General features: G+C 44.5%; 1 protein-coding gene across 1 annotated transcript; it reads right to left on the bottom strand.

Moving 5' to 3' along the window:
• Nucleotides 1-20,017: 20,017 nt before the first annotated feature.
• Nucleotides 20,018-22,720, bottom strand: LOC123402773 (transcription factor MYB36-like). The gene is made up of 3 exons (XM_045096734.1): nucleotides 22,245-22,720; nucleotides 21,179-21,308; nucleotides 20,018-20,983 (listed from the first exon to the last, which is right to left on the bottom strand). The coding sequence occupies exons 1-3, from the start codon at nucleotides 22,378-22,380 to the stop codon at nucleotides 20,158-20,160; spliced, it is 1,092 nt and encodes a 363-aa protein (XP_044952669.1). The 5' UTR covers nucleotides 22,381-22,720; the 3' UTR covers nucleotides 20,018-20,157.
• Between the last annotated feature and the right edge of the window lie 372 nt (nucleotides 22,721-23,092).

Here is a 23,092-nt window from a genome sequence, read left to right as displayed (position 1 = left end):
ACCATCAAAAATTATAGATACGTTTGAGACGTATCATGCATCCATTATTAGTTGTCATTCTATCCTTTTTGTGGTTGACCTTCTCGAACCAAAATAAAGATAGGATCACATCTTGGGTGTTACAAGTAGTTGTAGGTACAGGTAAAGCGATACTTTGATATGAGTGCGATGATTGTTCTATCTGGAGTATCTTCTTCTTCTTCTTCTTCTTCATCAATCATAGGATGGGTTCCAGGCAGGCGGCTTGGGATAGAAAGGATGGACGCCATTTTATTCGTTTGATCACGTGGCTTGATTCGCATACCCCATGGTGACAATAATTGGGATTCTTTCCGGTGATTGTCGTAGTTTGAGGAGTTCATGTATTCACTATGTGTTAATGCTTTGTTCCGGTTCTCTATTAAAAGGAGGCCTTAATATCCCTAAATTTCCAATAGGATCCCGCTACCACGGGAGGGTAGGAAAAAAGATGGCATGCAAGTTCTTATCGCAAGCACGTATGACTATATACGGAATAAATGCCTACATTATATTGATGAACTGGCGCTAGTTTTGTGTTGCCCGAGTGTGTAACTATTATATGATCTACGCGTTACATATACTGAATCTTGCTAAGTTACTGAATCTTGCTAAGTTACTATTGTTGCTGCTGTTGTCACACGTGCTACTCAATTGTTGCTATCACTGTTGCCGTTACTACTATCATTTGTTGTGCTACTAAATCTTTGCTGCATAGAGATATCCGAGGTTCGGTTGAATTTAAAACTCAACTGTTGTGGCCAATAAATATTCTTTGGCTCCCCTTGTGTTGAATCAATAAATTAGGGTCAAATACTACCACGTGAAGACTGTCGTGATCCCCTACACTTGTGGGTTATCAGGTCCCCTCCCCAACTTCGTGTGCCAGGAGGTGACCAATCAGGATCTAGCTCCGAGAACGGATCTCGCCATGGTGCCCTAGGACCAAGGGTTTGCCCTGGCCAAACATGCCTCTCACATTAATGCATCGGAGATTGACTCCGGCAAAGCACCGAGATTTAGCTCGGGTGACTCCTTATTGTCAAATGAGATGACAGCACAGATCTGAACTAGGGAAATTTCAGACATCATGTATTTAGCATGCACTCAGTTTGTCTTTGAGCCCGAACACAGGGAATTTTATTGCCCACCCACCACCCACTTGACAACCACTATCGAGGATCTAACCGATCTGTTTGATTTCTCCTCGATGGAGACCGAAGATATGGATACATCTGTCAATACACCCGCTCTTCCCGTGATGGGACATTGGACTGCCACTTCCACAAACGATGTGTACATGGTGGACACCTCTAAAGATGATGGCGTCACACAGAAGGGCGATGACGACACAACAGTCAACAACAGTGGTGATGAACCCATCAGGCACCGACGCAAACACAAAAAGCCTAAGGAGTGTAAGGGCAGGGAAAGCAACGCGGGAACTCCCGATGATCTTCGAGGGTACACAGATCCGGACAAGCCTGAAGACCTCGATGATTCCAAAGATAGCAACTACCTCCCCCCTTGTTGAAGAGGAGGCTAGCCTCGGAGACGAGGATTTCATCATCCCCGGAGGCCCATTGGATCAAGAAGTATTCAAGCGGAAGCTCATAGCCACTACTCGGAGCCTTAAGTTAAAACAGAGGCAAATTAAATCCGAACATGACTTCATCAATGAAAGATGGACGAAAGTCCTAGACGCTGAAGAAGGGTATGGCCACGAAGGACGATGACAAAATAAAAGTTACCCACGCCACCGGTTGCTGTCAGAATTTGAAGACAAGGCCTTGGAGCCCGCACCACCCGGATTCGCTCAGGACGACCAACTGGACCGCCCCCCTCGAGGACGGGAGAGGGAAGATGGAGAAGCTGGAGACCAGTACGAACACCTCTCACAGAAGGGGGAAGAGTCAACTCAACCCGGAGACCCATTTGACCTGCGGCATAATATGAATACTAGAAAAGGACAAACAATATCCATTTATGGATCGAGAAGGCACACTCTCGCTAGACTGGACGGGTACCAAGCTCGGTGCGACCAGAACGGTGGAGTTTGGGAGCAGTAGCGGGGTAGGATTTCATCCGACCTCTAGCATGACATACCTCGGATAAGGGCCGCTGCTCACCCTATGTGCTTTACAGATGCGGTGATGCAGTACCAGTTCCCCGAAGGGTTTAAACTCATAAATATAGAGCAATACTACGGGACCACAGACTCGGCCGTGTGGATTGAGGATTTCCTTATCCACATTCATATGACTCGTGGAGATGACCTCCACGCCATAAAATACTTACCATTGAATCTCAAAGGGCCAATGCGGCATTGGTTGAGCAGTCTCCCGAAAAACTCCATTCGTAGTTGGGAAGAGCTCGAAGATGCTTTCTGAGACAACTTTCAAGGCACTTATGTTCGACCGCCTGAGTCCGATGACTTGAGCCACATGATCCAACAAGCTGATGAGTCATCCTGGCAATTCTGGAATTGATTCCTCACTAAAAAAAATCAAATTGTCGATTGTTCCGATGCCGAGGCACTAACTTCCTTCAGAAACAATATACGGGACGAATAATTAGTCTGAACGCTCGGACAAGAGAGGCCGAGGACAATGGCAGCCCTTACCGTGCTCATGACCCGCTTCTATACAGGCGAATACACTTGACTAGCCCGTCGGAACAACCCTCCTGCAAACCCCAACACTTCTACAGTCCGGGATTACAATGGAAAGCCACGACGCAACAAGAACAAGCATTGACACAACATCGGGGAAGCCGAGGACACGACAGTTAATCGAAATTCAGGAGCTCCAGGTCTAGAACGCAGAAGAAACCCTCTAAGGGGAATCAGGATGGACCGACCATTCTGGACAAAATACAAGACAAGCCTTGGCACATCCATGACACCCAGAATAAACCTGCTACACACACCAATCGCAGCTGTTGGGTAATAAACAGGTGACCAAGAATATAGCCGAAGACCAGGGAAGAGTCCCCATACCGAAGATTATGAAGAACCTTGTCGTACGAACAATGGGGGCCAACAGAAATTTCCTCCTAAGGTGAAGACCGTCAACATGATCTATGTCACACATATACCAAAAAAGGAGAGGAAACGAGCACTTCGGGATGTATACACCATACAGCTAGTAGCCCTAAAGTATAACCCATGGTCGGCATGTCCCGTCACTTATGACCACACAAATCACCCTACATGTATTCGGCATGGGGGCTTGGCGGCCCTGGTACTCGACCCCATTATTGACGGGTACCATCTCACTAGAGTCCTTATGGACGGAGGTAGTAGCCTCAACTTGATTTATGAAGACACAGTGAGAAAAATGGGTATTGATCTGTCAAGGATCAAACCTAGCAACACCACCTTCAAATTAATAATTCCTCGCATCGACGCCCCCTGTTCGGGCACCATAACTTTGTAAGTAGTTTCCGTTCGCTTGATAACTTCCGCAGTGAAGACTTGATCTTCGATATTGTTCCCTTTTGCGGCGGGTATCATACACTCCTCGGTCGTATAGCGTCTGCTTGCTTTAACGTCGTTCCCCATTATGCACACTTGAAGCGGAAGATGCTAAGACCTATGAATGTCATTACCGTCAATGGTAACATTAAGCGATCCCTTCGAACCGAGGAACATATTGCGGCTCTGGCAGCCGAAATACAGGCAGGAAATACGACTCTAAAGTCCAAGATAAACGTTAAGGAACACAAACGAGCTCGCACTCCGCCGCAGTCCCCGGATCCCTCCCATGCTCAAACTAAATAGAGACATGCTCCCCACAACAGCACCTTGCCACCAGCAAAGTACGTGCCTCAAAGGCACAATTTTGCACTTAAGATACCATGGGCCGCTGTGAGGACTGATTACACGAGACCAGGTGTTCGGCCAAACCGAACTATGGTCATGAACATCATCGGATACATGTAGGTACCGTAAATGACCAACTTTACGTCAAGCTACACACACCTCGGTAGCTTCTCAAGGCTAACTTTGTTAAAGGCCCGACCGCCTACTACCCCCCTATCAAGGAGTACTTTCCGAGAGTGGAGGCAGAATGTGCACTAGGGCATCACAAGGGACATCAAGCCATCCATAAGAAACCATGTGTAAACCTTTCCTCTGTAAATTTATTTTTTAATATCTATAACAGTTGCTTGATGTAATTCGGATTGTACGAATGCGAGTTAATTGAAAATAAAGAACACTTCTTGTGGTTCATTAGCCTTTTGACATCTTTTATTTTCTCTTTCTTTTTCAAACTGTCTTTCAACACCAACACAAGCATGTTTGATGCACATGTTAGATTCTACTGGTTAATTTACCGGGGCTTGCCCGTCATGGTCGTCCTAAGCATCATTCCGACACTGTCTGGTATTGCACGTATGTGGAGTCTTGGATATTGTGATATATGCATCGGTTCCGAATTATGTCTTGGGTCAATAGTTGGGTTGCCCGGCTACTGTGCTTACCCCTTTATGTTCCGCTCGTTCGGCTAAACAGGTAAAGGGAGAACCGCTGCAATTGTACTTCTAGCTCGTGTGGTTAAGTACCTCAGCGGAGAAAGCTGAAAACTGACTATCATAATAAGCGAGAACTTGTCTGCGGTCCACTAACAAATACTAAACTAAAGAGCCGATGTGGGTTCATCGTGTTATGCGAAAGGTTTGGAGTTATACAAACCAAGTTATAATGGTTTTTTACACTTCTGCATGGCGGAATATCACAGTCTACCATGGGGCTTTTATTCGGCCCCCACGGTCACGATCCTATGGTTAGGTGAAAGATTTAAAGCCACATAGTCTGATTGCCTTGTTTCCTCTTGCATTACTGCCTTCGGGTCCCCTACTATTAAACGTGATCTTGTTCTCAAAGGTGTCCTTCATGTACCTCAAACTGATAAAAACCTTGCATCTATGTCTCGCTTAGCCACCGATAATAATGTCTTCTTTGAAACTCACCCTCGTTACTTTTTTATAAAGGACCGGGAAATGAGGGAACTCCTTCATCACGGTAGATGCATTGGAGGACTCTATCCCATTACATCTGGAGCCCTTAGTCGCAAGCATCGCCGAGTCTACTCCATCATCAAGCCCTCCATGGCAAGGTGGCATCAAAGATTAGGACATCCATCATCAGTCATCGTCAAACAAATAGTTAATAAAGACAATCTTCTATTGTCACATAGTGTCATTAGTGAGTCTATTTATGAAGCTTGTCAATTTTCCAAGAGTCACCAACTTTCTTATCCAAAGTCATATAGTGTGTCTCATGCTCCTTTAGAGCTCATTTTTTCTGATGTATGGGGTCATGCGAGAGATTCTTTTGGAAGAAAAAAATATTATGTTAGCTAATACGTCTCCATCGTATCTACTTTTCCAAACTCTTTTGCCCTTGTTTTGGACACTAATTTGCATGATTTGAATGGAACTAACCTGGACTAACGCTGTTTTTAGCAGAATTGCCTTGGTGTTATTTTTGTGCAGAAATCAAAGTTCTCCAAATGTCCTGAAAATTTACGGGGAGCAGTTTTGGAACATATAAAAAATATCTCTGCCAAGTTCCACCTGAGGGGGTGGGCGAGTGGGCCACAAGCCCTGGCTCCGCCACCACCCCCCTGGTGGCGGTGGGCAGGCTTGTGGGGCCCATACGGCTCTGACGCCGCCAACCTCAGGTCTATAAGTCCCCTTTCGTCCCAGAAAAAATAAAAAGAGAAGTTTTCGTCGCGTTTACGACATGGAGGCGCCGCCAACACCTGTTCTTCATCTGGAGGGCAGATCTGGAGTCCGTCTTGGGCTCCGGAGAGGGGAAATAGTCGCCATCGTCATCATCAACCTTCTTCCCTCTCCAATTCCATGAAGCTCTTCGTCGTTCGTGAGTAATCTATTCATAGGTTTGCTGGGCAGTGATGAGTAGGATGAGATCTATCATGTAATCGAGTTAGTTTTGATGGGGATTGATCCCTAGTATCCACTATGTTCTGAGATTGATGTTGCTACTACTTTGCCATGCTTAATGCTGGTCACTAGGGCCCGAGTGCCATGATTTCAGATCTGAAAATATTATGTTGTCACCAATATATGTGTGTTTTAGATCCGATCTTGCAAGTTGTAGTTACCTACTATGTGTTATGATCCGGCAACCCCGGAGTGACAATAACCGGAACCACTCCCGGTGATGACCATAGTTTGAGGAGTTCATGTGTTCACCAAGTGCTAATGCGTTGCTCCGGTTCTTTATTAAAAGGAGAACCTTAATATCCTGTAGTTTCCTTTTGGACCCCGCTGCCACGGGAGGGATGGACAATAGATGTCATGCAAGTTATTTTACCTAAGCACGTATGACGACACACGGAATGCATGCCTACATCACATTGACGAACGGGAGCTAGCCACATATCTCTCTGTGTTATAGCTGTTGCATGATGAATATCATCCAAACAAATCACTGACCCATTGCCTACGAGTTTGTCCTACTACTGTTGTTACTTGTCTTGCTCTGCTACTACTACTACTGTTGCTACTGCTGTTACTTGTCTTGCTCTGCTAGTGCTACTACTGTTGCTACTGTTGTTACTTGTCTTGCTCTGCTACTACTGTTGCTACTTGCTACTGCTGTCACTACCGATGTTCCTTGCCACTGTCGTTACTCGCTACTTTGATGTTACTACTTTGCTTGCCGATACTAATCTTTCAGGTGTGGTTGAATCTGATAAATTCAGCTGCTAATACTTGAGAGTATTCTCTCACCTCCCGTCGTGCGAATCAACAAATTTGGGTCGAATACTCTACCCTCGAAAACTGCTACGATCCCACGCGCTGGTGGGTGTCAACAATATTCTTCTAGTTTCGATTGCCGGGGATTGCAATCAGCATTCTTCTGGTGTGGTTACAAAGGGGAAGAACAGTTGACATCAAGCATTTTTCTGGCGCCGTTGCCGGGGAGGTATTGCTATATTCTCTGAGTCACTTGGGATTTATATCTGCTGATCACTATGAAGAATCTGAAGGATCCGAAGACCAAAGTCTTGCCCACAACTACGAGGGGAGGTAAGGAATTGCCATCTAGCTCTGCACTTGATTCACCTTCAGTTATGAGTAAGTTTGCGACATCACCTCCTGCTAGAAATCTTGATATGTCGCCTGTGCTTGATGATGCTTATGATACTACTGCTAGAGATGTTATGCTTGATACTATGCCTCATGATGCTATGCTTGATACTATGCCTGATGATGCTATGCTTGATACTGCTAGAGATGCTATGCTTGATACTACTTTGCCTGATGATGCTAGAGATGCTATTTTGCCTGATGATGCTATGCTTGATACTGCTAGAGATACTACTTTGCCCGATGTTCCACTAGGAGTGTTCCTTGATGCTCATATTGCTAGAGTTACTGCCAATGCTCATGATGCCCCTGAAACTACCGATACTATTGAGATAGAACCTACTTTTGCTCCTGCTAGATCTAGCTCTCCTAGATATGAATTGCCTGATATACCTGAGGGTTACGTTATGGAGGGAGAGATAGCTGAGGATTTTCTTGCGTGTAAGGATGCCTATGACGCTGAGAAATTACTTCTCAAGTGGAAGGAAAAATCTCGGGAAGCTAGGATGAAATATGACCCGAAGTTTGCCACTTCACCTATCTTTATCACCGATAAGGATTATGAATTCTCTGTCGATCCTGAGATAATCTCTCTAGTCGAATCTGATCCTTTTCATGGATATGAGTCTGAGACGGTCATAGCCCATCTTGCCAAACTACACGATATAGCCAACCTTTTCACTAATGAGGAGAAGATCTGCCACTACTATATCCTTAAGTTGTTTCCTTTCTCTCTAAAGGATGATGCTAAAGCCTGGTTCACCTCTCTTGCTCCTGGATGTGTGTGTAGTCCCGAGGAGATGGTCTATTACTTCTGTGAGAAATATTTCCCTGCCCATAAGAAGCAAGCTGCCTTGCAGGAAATATACAACTTTGCTCAACTCCAAGAAGAGAGTCTTCCACAAGCTTGGGGGAGGCTCGTCCAGCTAGAAAATGTTTTGCCTGATCACCCTCTTAAGAAGAACGAGATACTTGATATCTTCTATAACGGACTCACCGATGCTTCTAGAGACCACCTAGATAGTTGTGTCGCTTGTGTTTTTAGGGAACGAACTATAGAACAAGCTAAGTCCCTGCTGAATAACATCTTGATCAACGATAATGCTTGGACTATTCCTGAACCACCTCCTAAGCCAACTCCGAAGAAAAGAGGTATTATATTCCTCAGTCCCGAAGATATGCAAGAAGCCAAGAAATCCATGCAAGAGAAAGGCATTAGATCTGAAGATGTCAAAAATCTACCACCTATCGAAGAGATCCATGGTCTCGATAACCCGATACAGGTAGTAGAAGTGAGTTCTCTACGTAGGTTTCATGAGAGTGATATTCCTTTTGATAAACCTGCTAGCCTATGCTTTGATGAATTTGACAACTTTGTTGCCAAACAACAGAGTTTCAATGATTATGTTAGCAGACATTTGGAACAAAGTACTCGTATGCTTAGCCATTTAAGTGCTTGTGTAGACAGAAATGTCAATGATCTGAAGCTTCTGAGTAAACATGCCTCTATGATTACTACTCAGGTAGAACAAGTACTTAAAGCTCAGAATGACCTGCTCAATGAATTAAATGACAATTCTGTGAGAGTAATTACTAGAGGAGGCAAAATGACTCAGGAACCCTTGTATCCTGAAGGTCATCCTAAGAGAATTGATCAAGATTCTCAAGGAATCAATGCTGATACACCTAGTCATCCTAAGGAGAAGAAGAACGATGATAGAGGCCTGCATGCCAGTTCACCAAATACTGTCACACCTGAAGAACCTAATGATATTTTTGTGTCTGATGCAGAAACACAATCTGGTGATGAACATGAACCTGGTGACAATATGGACAGTGATGTTCATAATAATGCTCAACCTAGCAATGATGAGGATGTGGAGATTGAACCGACGGTTAATCCTGACAACCCACAACCTAAGAAATACGATAAGAATGACTTCACTGCTAGGAAGCATGGTAAAGAAAGGGAGCCATGGGTTCAGAGACCTATGCCCTTTCCTCCTAAGCCATCCAAGAAAAAGGATGATGAGGATTTTGAGCGCTTCGTTGAGATGATAAGACCCGTCTTTCTGCAGATGCGGTTAACTGATATGCTCAAGATGTCTCTGTATGCCAAGTACATGAAAGATGTCGTGACTAATAAACGGAAGATACCAGATCTTGATATCTCCACCATGCTTGCCAATTATACTTTCAAAGGTGGAACTCCTAAGAAACTTGGTGATCTCGGAGTGCCCACTATACCTTGCTCCATTAAAGGAAACTACGTAAGAACTGCCTTATGTGACCTTGGAGTCAGTGTTAGTGTTATGTCGCTCTCTCTTTATCGTAGACTTAAATTGGATAAGTTAACACCCACTAAAATTTCTCTGCAAATGGCCGACAAATCAACTGTTTTCCCTATCGGCATTTGCGAGGATGTGCCTGTTGTAGTTGCTAACACCACTATCTTAACAGACTTTGTTATCTTGGATATTCCTGAGGACGATGCCATGGTTGTCATCCTCGGAAGACCCTTTTTAAACACTGCAGGGGCTGTTATAGATTGCAACAAAGGCAATGTCACTTTCCATGTCAACAGTAATGAGCACACCGTGCACTTTCCGAAGAAACGATATCAAGTACATTGCATCAAAGCTATCGAAAAGACTTCATCGATTCTTATTGGGAGCTTTGAATGCCCTATTCCTCATGTCAAGATGAAGTATGATTTGCTTGTTGGGGAAATACATATCCCCATTGAGGTGATTTAGTGGCTATTCGAAAATTCTCCATTCTCTCTTAAGATTCGAGAAGGTTTTGTCGTAAGGACTTGATCAATCCCATTGACGGATTTCTTTCGATGACCATGAAACGGATGAATCAAAGAGTCACATACCTCTGTTTTGAGCTTTCACTTTCTTTTGCTTAGAAGAAAAATGATAGAATTAGTTTAGTTTTTCATGTTTTCTCTTTTAGCGTCCCGGAGAAAAATACCTCGAAAATAAAAGTTCTCTGATGGTCATGAAAATTTAGTATGATTTTTTCTGGAATTTTTGAAAATTACTGGGCCTGAGAGCTAGCCTGGGGGCCAGACCAGTGGGCCACAAGCCCTGCCCCCGCCACCTACCCCCCTGGTGGCGGGGTGCAAGCTTGTGGGGCCCACACGTACCCCCTCCACTCATTAAAGCTCTCAGCCTCTTCTTCCACCTCCATAAAAAATTGTTTCGCAGCTCAAACCCGTGTTCTTGCTCATTTGGCTGTGATTTTCGATCTCCTTGCTCAAGGCACCATTCTCCGAACCGTTTTGGGGAAATTACTCCTTGGTAAGTGATTCCTCCATTGGTCCAATTAGTTTTTGCTCTAGTGCTTTATCCTTCGCGTATTCTTGCTACCTTGGTGACCCTGTTCTTGAGCTAGAAATGTTGATTTTAGCTAGTTCCAAGTAGTTTTAGCGTGTAATACGGTCTCTAGGCACTAGTAGGAGTAGTTGCTACAAGTTGGGTTAATCTTTATTCGCTTTTCTTTCAAAGTCTCCAAAAAATTAAGAATTTTTCAGAGCTACAAAAGGAAAAGATGAGGAGGTTCTTGAGAGGCTCTTCTATCCGTAACCCCAAGGAGGATGAGAAGAACCACCCCAAGTACGTAGTCCCTCGAGTCACACAAGTTCGAGCGTGCGAGTGGCCTAGTGATGAATTTTTGCGCGCCGCCGGAATTTATGAAGACTTTTATTACTTGGTGGAGAACGCAGGTCTTACTGCGTTCGTTGAAGATAAGTGCCCACAATACCTCCTCCTCATCAATATTTTCGTTCAAAGCTTCAACTTTTATCCGAGGAAGAATCCTCTCATGGTTGAGTTCATGATATACGATGTCCCCAGTGCATGACGCTGCAGCGATTCCGTATAACACCCATTATGATTTTGGGTTTCGCCAGGACCATCCTTGGGATTAGACCAAGCTAGGCCGAAAGCCTAAGCTTGGGGAGTACGTGTTCTCACCGACTTTACATTCATGCTTATGCTTTCACTCTGTTAGTCGATGTTTACACTTTGCCACTGTATTATCCATGCTAGTTTATTTTTGTTTTCTTGTTTTCTTATTTTGTGTCCTTTTGAGAAAACCCAAAAAGATTTTTCTTTCTTCTTTTGCTTGTTGGGAGCTTTCCCGTGTAAATAGTTTTCTTTTTATTTGATTCAAGGTAGAAGATATTGGTTACAATGTTTATTGGTTCTTACATGCTTACCTGTTTAGCTTTCAAAGAGCCATATTACTTTGTCTTCTCCTTTGTGTTTGCCTGCAGATTCAGCTTAGTCCAATGCGCTTATTATCGTTTTCATCGTTCGATCGTGCAAATGAAAGGCAACAATGATGATATATGATGAAGTGACTGAGACTGAAAAGCTGGTATGAACTCTATCTATTTTGTTTTTGTAAATATGACAAGCTTGTCGACCCAAATTTAGCTTTGTTGTGAGAGAACCATGTTTGCAATGACAACTTAGAGATCATAGTTTCTGATGCCATGCTTATTTAGCTGAGAGATTATAATGGTTTGTCTTGAATGCCAACATAGATTTTGAGATGACTATGATGTAGTATGATAGGATGGTATTCTCCTTTGAATGTTTCAAGTGGCTTGACTTGGCGCATGTTCATGCATGTAGTTGAAACAAAATCAACATAGGCTCTATGATGTTCGTGTTCATGGTGATTTATATCATGTTCATGCTTGCATTCAATGTTAGTCAAACTCATTGCATCTTGATGACTGTTGTCGCTCTCTAGTTGGTCGCTTCCCGGTCTTTTGCTAGCCTTCACTTGTACTAAGCGGAATACTGCTTGTGCATCCACTTCCATAAAACCAAAAGTTTTTCCATGAGAGTCCACCATACCTACCTATTTGTGGTATCTACCTGCCGTTCCAAGTAAATTTGCATGTGCCACTCTCTAAACCTTCAAGAAATAATCTGTTTTGCATGCCCGAACCGCTCATGTGGTGACATGGGGCTATTGGTATCTTCCATGCTAGGAGTGTTATCCTCGACATGTGTTTATTCACAGTCACTCGCGAGAAAGGGGCCGGTAATTGGAATGCCCAGTTCCACGCTTAAATCGAAAACATAACTGTAAAACAAGACTCCCCCCGGATTGATGTTAGTATGGACGGTACCCGAGGATTCGGCTAGCCGTGGAGTGTGATTGATTGGTGGTGGGGGAGTTAAAACTTTACTTTTCTGTTTGGGAACCGCCTATAGCATGAGTATCATGGAAGATATTGAGAACTCTTGGTCATTGCGTTGACAATGAAAGCATGCCACCCAAAATTATTATCTCTGTTTTCAAAGCTTGAGCTCTGACACCTCTGCAAATCAATGCTTCCCTCTAAGAAGGGCATGTCTATTTATTTTCCTGTTGAGTCGTCCTCCTCTTATATAAGCACCAATTAGAGAGCACCTCTGTCATTTTTATGCTTTGCTTTTGATTGATATTGAGTATGACTATGACTGGATCTTCGTTGCTATGAATTACAATGTTTAGTAAGCCCTTGATCTTTGAAAGTGCTCTGCATTTATGTTTTGCGGTCTCAGAAAGAGCTAGCGAGATACCACCTATTCATATTGCTTCGTGCTTGTTTTGATTGAAGTGGTGGTATTTGAAACTCATTATTATCTGCTCATTAGCTGATTATGCCATTGATATTAGTTTACCGTGAGACCTTTGTGTGATTTGCTTATGTGGTTAACTTGTGATTTTGCTGAAATTCTGGTTATGAGTTAGACATAGTTGCAACAACAAGATCAAACAGAGTTTGTCAAAGTTTTTCTTTCTCTCTCAGTTTGTCAACTGAGTTGCTTGAGGACAAGCAAGGTTTTAAGCTTGGGGGAGTTGATACGTCTCCATCATATCTACTTTTCCAAACTCTTTTGCCCTTGTTTTGGACTCTAATGTGCATGATTTGAATGGAACTAACCTGGACTAACGTTGTTTTGAGCAGAATTGCCTTGGTGTTATTTTTGTGCAGAAATCAAAGTTCTCCAAACGTCCTGAAAATTTACGGGCAGCAGTTTTGGAAAATATAAAAAATATATGCGCCAAGTTCCACCTGAGGGGGTGGGCCAGTGGGCCACAAGCCCTGGCTCCGCCACCACCCCCTGGTGGCGGTGGGCAGGCTTGTGGGGCCCACACGGCTCTGCCGCCCCCAACCTCAGGTCTATAAGTCCCCTTTCGTCCCAGAAAAAATAAAAAGAGAAGTTTTCGTCGCGTTTACGACACGGAGGCGCCGCCACCACATGTTCTTCATCTGGAGGGCAGATCTGGAGTCCGTCTTGGGCTCCGGAGAGGGGAAATCGTCGCCATCGTCATCATCAACCTTCTTCCCTCTCCAATTCCATGAAGCTCTTCGTCGTTCGTGAGTAATCTATTCGTAGGCTCGCTGGGCGGTGATGAGTAGGATGAGATCTATCAAGTAATCGAGTTAGTTTTGACGGGGATTAATCCCTAGTATCCACTATGTTCTGAGATTGATGTTGCTACTACTTTGCCATGCTTAATGCTTGTCACTAGGGCCCGAGTGCCATGATTTCAGATCTGAAATTATTATGTTGTCACCAATATATGTGTGTTTTAGATCCGATCTTGCAAGTTGTAGTTACCTACTATGTGTTATGATCTGGCAACCCCGGAGTGACAATAACCGAAACCACTCCCGGTGATGACCATAGTTTGAGGAGTTCATGTGTTCAGCAAGTGCTAATGCGTTGGTCTGGTTCTTTATTAAAAGGAGAACCTTAATATCCCGTAGTTTCCTTTTGGACCCCACTGCCACGGGAGGGATGGACAATAGATGTCATGCAAGTTCTTTTCCCTAAGCATGTATGACGACACACAGAATGCATGCCTACATCACATTGAGGAACGGGAGCTAGCCACATATCTCTCCATGTTATAGTTGTTGCATGATGAATATCATCCAAACAAATCACCGACCCATTGCCTACGAGTTTGTCCTACTACTGCTGTTACTTGTCTTGCTCTGCTGCTGCTACTACTGTTGCTACTGTTGTTACTTGTCTTGCTCTACTGCTGCTACTACTGTTGCTACTGTTGTTACTTGTCTTGCTCTGCTGCTACTGTTGCTACTACTGTCGCTTGCTACTGTTGCTACTTGCTACTGCTGTCACTACCGATGTTCCTTGCCACTGTCGTTACTCGCTACTTTGTCGTTACTACTTTGCTTGCAGATACTAATCTTTCACGTGTGGTTGAATCTGATAAATTCAGCTGCTAATACTTGAGAGTATTGTGTCACCTGCCGTCGTGCGAATCAACAAATTTGGGTCGAATACTCTACCCTCGAAAACTGCTACGATCCCACGCGTTGGTGGGCGTCAACAACATTCTTCTAGTTTCGATTGCCGGGGATTGCAATCAGCATTCTTCTGGTGCCGTTACAAAGGGGAAGAATAGTTGACATCATTAGCTTCATTGATGATTACAACAAATTTACTTGGATTTATTTGCTTAAGTTTAAGTCTGAAGTTTTTTGTGTCTTCCAAGAGTTTCACAAACTTGTTGAACGACAGTTTAACAAGAAAATTCTCACAGTCCAAAGTGACTGGGGAGGTGAGTATGAGAAGCTCAACTCATTCTTCCGTGACATTGGCATCGAACATCATGTCTCTTGTCCTCATGCACATCAACAAAACGGCTCTGCTGAGCGCAAACACCATCATATTTTCGAGGTTGGTTTGTCTCTTCTTGCTTATACCTCAGTGCCACTCAAATATTGGGATGAAGCATTTATTACTGCCACATATCTTATCAATCGTCTTCCTAGGAAAGTCATTGGCAATTCTACTCCTCTAGAGCATCTATATCATCAAAAACCAAGCTATAATTTCCTCCAAATCTTTGGGTGCGCTTGTTATCCTAACCTGCGTCCATATAATCGCCACAAACTAGAATTTCGTTCTACTCAATGTGTCTTCATTGGTTATAGTAATCTCCACAAGGGATACAAATATCTATAGATTAGAACTAGAGTATCTATATCTCTCGTGATGTGGTTTTTGATGAAACTCATTTTCCTTTTTCCAAGCTTCACCCTAACGCTGGGGCTCTTCTTCGTGCTGAAATAGCACTCCTTCGAGATTATGATCACGGGGGTGAATTACATACATCTGATCATGTGGACAGATCCACAGACAATTGTGTTTTTGATATATGTGCAGAATTAGGTCATTCTTCCACAAGTGGGGATATTGACAAAGCAGTAGGCACAAGATCTCCTGCTACTTCTCCTACGCAACCTGCAGCAGATGGGTGTTTTGAGGCTGATTGCAGCAGCCCGACTGGGTCTCCTAGCGCATCGCCTCAGTAGGATGTCTCCCCGCGCCGCCATGCAACATCCAGGAGCTGGCGGCCGACAACTCTCATCTGACGGTGTCCACCAGCCTTAGCGGGAGTGACTCAGTGGGCAACGAAGATCATCAACACAGACTAATATTTCAGGGTCTCCTGCAGAAGGTGTTGTTTCTCCATCAGCATTTGATATGCCAGAAACTTGTCAAGCTGTGCTTCCTCGTCGTCATACTAGGTCTCGGTCAGGTATTACCAAAGAAAAGAAATATACTGATGGCACAATAAGGTAAGACAAAGTTAAACGTGCTTTTCTTACCATTGTCGGTGAACCAATACATTTGCATGATGCCCTTGCTCATCAAAATTGGAAAGAAGCTATGGATATTGAATATAATGCTCTCATGCAAAATAAAACTTGGAATCTAGTACCACCAAATAATAGTAACAATGTTATTGATTGTAAATGGGTGTACAAGATAAAAAGGAAATCTAATAGAAGCATAGACAGATACAAGGCCAGGTTAGTTGCTAAAGGGTTTAATCAAAGGTTTGGGGTTGATTATGAAGATACTTTCAGTCCTGTTGTTAAATCATATACTGTTCGACTTGTATTGTCGATTGCTATTTCTAGAGGTTGGAATCTAAGACACCTAGATGTTCAAAACGCGTCTCTTCATGGTGTTCTTGAGGAAGAAGTGTTCATGCGGCAACCACCAGGATATGAGGATCTTCGCACACCACATTATGTCTGTAAATTGGACAAGGCTCTGTATGGTCTGAAATAGGCCCCAAGAGCTTGGTACTCTAGGTTGAGCATGCAGTTACAAAATCTTGGGTTCACTCCATTCAAGGCAGATACCTCACTATTCTTCTACAGTAAAAACAATATCACCATGTTTGTGCTTGTGTATGTTGATGATATAATTGTTCTAGTTCAAACTCAGATGCTACTACTTGTTTGCTTAAGGATCTGAAATTAGAGTTTGCACTCAAGGATTTGGGTGATCTTCACTATTTTCTTGGTGTAGAGGTAAAACCAATAAAGAAGGGTATACTGCTCACACAGGAAAAGTACACCACTGATATACTCAGAAGAGTAGAACTGAAAAACTGCAAGCCTGTGAGTACACTAATCTCAATTTCAGAAAAAACTTACACTTGAAAGTGGAGAAATACTTGGGCCAGAAGATGTAACAAAATACAGAAGTATTGTAGGTGCTTTGCAATAATTGACACTCACACGACCTGATATTTCTTATTCATTAAACAAGGTATGTCAATATTTGCATTCACCTAGAACCACTCATTGGACAGCAGTTAAGAGAAACTTGAGGTATCTCAGATTTTGAGAAGGGCTTGGACTTTAGATTATCAAATAGCCTTCTATGCTTGTCACTGCTTACTCTGATGCAGATTGGGCAGGATGTGCTGATGATAGAAGATCTACAGGTAGTTTTGTTGTGTTCTTGGGAACAAATCTTGTGTCATGGAGTGCAAGAAAGTAGGCTACTGTCTCAAGATCAAGTACTGAGGCAGAATATAAGGCTTTAGCAAATGCTACAACTGAAGTAATGTGGATCCAAACATTACTTTATGAGCTTGGAATTAAGGCTCCACAAGCTGCGAGGTTATGGTGTGATAATATTGGTGCAACCTATCTCTCAGCTAATCCTATTTTTCATGCACGGAAAAAACACATTGAAGTTGATTTCCACTTTGTGGGAGAAAGGGTAGCTCGAAAGCTACTTGATATTCGGTTCATTCCTACAGGTGATCAACTTGCAGATGGTTTCACAAAACCTCTTACTATGAAGAGGCGGAATGAATTTAAGTACAATCTCAACCTTGGCAGAATTCCATGAGGTTTAGATTGAGGGGGGGTGTTAGAATAGGTTCTGTAAGATAGGAAAGTACTTTAAATCATGTAATCTTTCTCTATCTCTTCTCCTCTTCGGTCTCTCTCTCTCAAACCAACTCATGTAATCCTGATCAATCTCTTGATTGATCTCTTCCTTGTAAGCCAAGGCAATTGCCCAATATATACCAATGCGGTCCGAGACAAAGGGTTCAACGCTTTCAACCTATCTTACAAGTGACGGCTTATGTCATTGCTGACAAAAAGGTATTGGAACCTATGAGGCATACTTACGTGAAGTAAATGTGTGAAGGGGCATTGCACGGAAGAACATATGGAAAAAGTCTCTTCACTGAATGTCTTGTGTGTTAGCATGTTCATTTTATCTAGCGTGTCCATGCATACATGAAGCCAGCTTTGATCGGTCATATATACTACTCCCTTCGTTCCTAAATATAAGACCTTTTAGAGATTCCACTATGAACTACATACGGATGTATGTAGTCATATTTTAGGATGTAGATTCACTCATTTTGCTCCGTATCTAGTCTGTAGTGAAATCTCTAAAAGGTCTTATATTAAGGAACGGAGGGAGTAGTATTGAGTTGTGTTGCACCGGCTTGGAGTTTCCAAATACAATAACACCTTATGTCTAGGCAATTCCTCCACACGCACGCACAGACGCAAGTTCCAACTGAAAAAAAAAAAAACAAGCCCGTCTTTTTTAAAACGTTGGACAAAAGATTTGTTCATTTTCATTAATTAAGCAAGGAGATAGTTCAAAATAGTTTTATAAGAGGAGAAGTGAACAGAAACAACGCCCAACATGGGGTGCAAATGAATCAAACAAACTCTAATCTCCCAAAAGAATGCCGCCCAAGTGTTTGGCTCCCGCAGTCGCCCATAGCCTCGCCACAGCTTGGATCATATGAAGGAGGATGAACGGGGGCGTGAAGGTTGTCCGAAAGACTCTTGCATTCCTATCGTCCCAGATCGTCTTGCAAACAAGCAAGGTTAGCGAAGGCATTGCGTGCGTGTAGCTTGTCGGTGTGTCAACCATGTCATATCACCAATCTTTCATGCTTCTGTGTGTTGACCAATCATTGGTGTCCATGCTGACTAGTTGGAGCCAATCTTTTACCAGCCCCCACAGGTGCAGTGAGTGACGGACATTTGAAGAAGATGTGGGCAAGGCCCATAGTTTGGCCATCCCCTCTTGGCCAGACAATGGGCCATCCAAATCCGTTTTTGAATTGTCAGCCAAGTAAGGAATTTTACATTCGGAGGCGCCCACGCCTTCCACACCAACTTACCCATGTCAGAACGTATGATGGAAAGAAATTGAGCATTGTACACGCATGCAGAGGTGTATTGTCCTTAGACGGTGTGCTTCCAAATGATGGAATCTTCGGTTTCCTCCTCGAGTTGGATTATGTGAAGGGATTTCCACAGCGTCAGAAGTTGGCTCAGGTGCTCCAACGTGGGCGTGGTGTTCATACTGATCTTGCTAATCCTAGCACTATTGTGGAGAGCCTCCCTGACCTTCCAGTTTTTGCGTGATGAAGCGTCAAAGATTAGGGGGGCAATGTCCTTGGGCTTGCATCCATTAAGCCATGGGAAGTCCCAAAAAGGTGTCCTACCGCCATTGCCAACGGTGATAGTCACGCATGCATAGAAAAAATATTTGTCGTCCTGATCACAAGGGTTGCCCGGCCCTACCCAAAGCCTAGTTGGCATAGTCCATTCCAACCAGAGTCACCACAATCAGAGGGCCCGTCAGAATTTATCCAGGTGTAATATCCCAAGACCCCAAGGTCCTTAGGCCTGTAGACACTCTCCCAGTTGACCTTGCATTTGCCCCAGTCGTATTTCGTGCAGCTGACCACAAGAATTCCCGCTCTATTTTATTGATGTTGTCCAAGGTGCCCTTTGGAATTTTTAAGGCAGTGGCAGTGAAGACCACCTGGGAAGTCATGACCGGCTTAACTAGCACGACGCGGCCCGGGGTTGCAATGTATCTCCCTTCCCATGGCACAAGTCTACTTGCGACCTGATCCTCCAAGTATTGAAATCAACTCGTCTAAGTTGTCGCAGCGTCAATGGCAGCCCAAGATATTCCAACGAGAAGGATACTCGTTTTGCATATAGCCCGCTGACGATGGCATTTAGGTCATTATTCCGGCACCAGGTGGGGACAAGCAAGCTTTTCTGAAAATTGGTGCAAAGACGAGTGACCTCTCCGAAAGCCCTTAAGAATTTTAGCCATCATTTATTGATCACATCATAACTTTGTACATATACTTCCATTACTGGGTAAATAACATTATTGAAGTAAACATTAGTACTTCCTCCATTCCTAAATATAAGTCTTTTGAGAGGTTTCATTAGAGGACTACATACGGATGTATATAGACATATTTTAGAGTGTATATTCATTCATTTTGCTCCGTATATAATCCCCTAATAAAATATCTAAAAAAACTTATATTTAGGAACGGACGGAGTAGTATCTTCCACATTTGCAAACTCGAATAAACCACTGACATAAATAATGGAGATATGATCACTACAGGAAAATTAAGTAAAGCCGTGCATTAACATACTCGGTGAAGTAGGACTTGAATATATAATGGAGATATGATCCTTCGAAAAATATGGGAATGAAACAAATAGCACTGAATCACATACACATACATATACAAATGTATTAACAAGCAAGTCTAAGATCGACCGATTGAAACATACAGGCATAGTATATCAACTATCAATTGGACCATTGGAATGTACGTATGACTGTCTGACTAGCACACAAACTATTATTGATCATACCCTAAAACGAAATCCTGCAGACTCATGGAGTTTCCGCCTTGGAGCTGGAGCTGGCCGCCTGTCGTAGGAACATAGTGATCGCACGACGTCGACGCCATCCACGTCGAGAACTTCTCATCGGCACCGACAACGGCACCTCCATCCGGGCACTGCAGCTCCGGCAGCGGAGGAACCCCGCCTTGAAAAGCTCCGGCCGCAGCAAGCTGCTTGTTGTAGAGGAAGTCGTACAGCTCGTCGACGTGGCCGTAGCCGAAGCTACCGCCCACCATTGACCCCGAGCTCATCTCGACGGTACTGGCCATTCCAGCGGACTCGCCTGCAGGAGAGCCAAACCCTAGCTTGGAGGATCGCTCCTCGAAACTTCCAGGCGCCGGCGTGTCGTAGCTCGCACCGGCGGAAGGGTTTATCTGTTGCTCGGCTTGAACGACGGCCCCCGCGGCGAGGGAGTGACCGTGACCGACAGTCGTCATGGCAACGGCGTCCGTCGGCGGCTCGAGTTTCGGCCACTGCGGCGGCGCGTTGCCGAACGCGCTGTAGAGTCCCTGCAGGCGCATGTGGAGCTGGATCCGCTCGAGCGCCGACGAGCTCAGTGCCGCGGTGGTGCCGTTAGCGTTCACGCCGCTGCTGCTGCCACCGCCACCGGCACCGCCCGCTGCCAGGTAGGAGTAGGGCATCGGCCCGTCTTGGTTAGTGCGCTGCAGGCGGCGGGAGGGTGCGCGCTTGCCTAGGAGCTTCTTCTTGAGCTTGGTGTTCCAGTAGTTCTTGATGTCGTTGTCTGTTCTCCCCGGCAGCTGCGCCGCGATGATCGACCACCTGCATCCATTTCCATCCATCCATCAGTTAACACTTAACACTAGAAGCAGTTCCAGTGCATGTGCATCTGGCTAGGGGATCCAATCCATCCATGAGATTGATGGACCAGGGGAAGTTAAACTGGGATTTTGTGGTGGAGATTAATTAGAACATGGTACATGCGATGAGGAAGAGGAATTGAGGTTAGGTGACTACCTGCTGCCGATGCTAATGTAGAGGCTGCAAATGATGTGTTCCTCTTCTTCTGTGAAGTCACCGTGTTTGATGTTAGGCCTGAGATAGTTGAGCCACCTCAGTCTGCAGCTTTTTCCACACCTCTTCAGCCCTGCAATATAAATCATAAATAGATCTTCAGTGACAATTTAGCAAGAACACATAATATCAGGAAATTAACATCAAGAACTAATGATTGAATAATTGCCAATACAACAATTAATTAGCTGGTGATTGACACAAAGTATGCACGAAATTGCAGAGGCATACAGTACTGAAAATCATCTGCCCTACAATTATCTATGCATTAGCAAAGTAATTAAGGCCGAGCGAATCACGTGTTCTTACTTCATGCAATTACCATGTTTCCATATTTTATACTAGTAGAAAGGAAAGTTGCTTCTTTGTCAAGATGATCGATCCCATCTAACTAGATCTGTCACCCTAGGACAAACAAATAGGCCAAACCAATGGCAATGGATGGATGGAACATGATACTGGCTTTCCTTCCATCAAAAGTTTAAACTAACTGTAATTCCATTGGTCGCAACTGAAAAGCTACAGCTAGCTAGCTTGAATCAGGTACCAAACCCCAGTGTGGAACCATACAGATAACACCAACATTGGCCCTGGCTCAAGGTGGATGGATCAGAAAAGGGAGGTGGATAAGCTTAGAAAGCTGAAATCAACAGGACACAAATATATCTATCATGTAAAAATGTTTGCTTTCCGATTGATTAAACGTGAGAAAGAGATACAGTGGTAGTACTGGCTATGGCTAGTTCCTCCGGGTAGTAGCTAGGTAGCTATATCCATGTCTTGGAACATTAATAGTGGCCTATTTATGGGAAAGAACAGACAGATCAGACTTGACCAAATCGAGGAGAGGGGGGATGCAATTAACCACACGATTAGGTTCGACTGTTCAAGGCAAGAGATAGTCAATCAAAGGTCGGCAAGGGGAAAAGGAGACCACCGGCCGGCCGGCCACCGCCCAGCGATATATAGTACTCAGGGGTTGAAGAAGAGAGAGACAAGAGGGGCGTACCAATCTTCTGCGGCAGGGCGATCCAGTTGCCGCCGGTGCCGTTCTCGTCGATGTAGGCCTTGAGCTTGGCGTCCTCCTCCGGCGACCACGGCCCTTTCTTCACCGTCGCCTTGTCACAGCACGGAGCCCTCCCCATGGCCGCCCGGTGGGAGTGGGATCGGTCGGTGGGTCAACCACCCCTTCTTCTCCTTCCTCCTCCCGACGCGACAGCAACAGCAAGCCGGCCGGAGAAGAGACCGAAGATCAACTGAGCTCGATCGAGCAGTAGATCGAAGCGGCGGCGATCGATGTAGGTAGCTGCGTTGGACTGGGGCGGCTGCTGGTGTGTTGGGACGACTGGGGATGGAGTAGTGACGGGCAGGGTGTGTGGGTTTGGGAAGAGACTTGGAAGGCGATGTGCGGAGCTTTATAGCCGGGATCGCGCGGACAGCGGGAGAGAAACGCGGGGGTGCCTGGCTCTGGCCGCGCGCGCGCCCTTGCCTTGTGCCTTGTGATGTGACGGTTGCTTCCGCAGGGACAACGGGGTCCGGTCCTCTCCTCCCCGGGGCTTCTCCTACCATGCACCACCCAGGATCTTCTCTGCCCAACAAACTCTGCGTGCACACCCCTTTTCTTAGAGAGAACTTTGCATGCACACGTTTTGGTCACCATGGTGTGCATATTTTCCAAGATAACTTTCGGATCTATTCATCAACTGTCAAGAAGGTAATACAAAAAACACCAGACATAAGAACTAAATCCAAGTCAAGATCACCCAGCGACGACTACAAACACTGAAGCGGGCCGAAGATGCCCGTCGTCATCGCCCCTCCCTCATCGCAGCCAGAAAAACATTGTTGTAGTAGATA

Source organism: Hordeum vulgare, chromosome 6H (assembly GCF_904849725.1).
Source record: "Hordeum vulgare subsp. vulgare chromosome 6H, MorexV3_pseudomolecules_assembly, whole genome shotgun sequence".
NCBI lineage: Eukaryota > Viridiplantae > Streptophyta > Magnoliopsida > Poales > Poaceae > Hordeum > Hordeum vulgare.
This window is presented reverse-complemented; position numbering and strand designations above follow the sequence as displayed.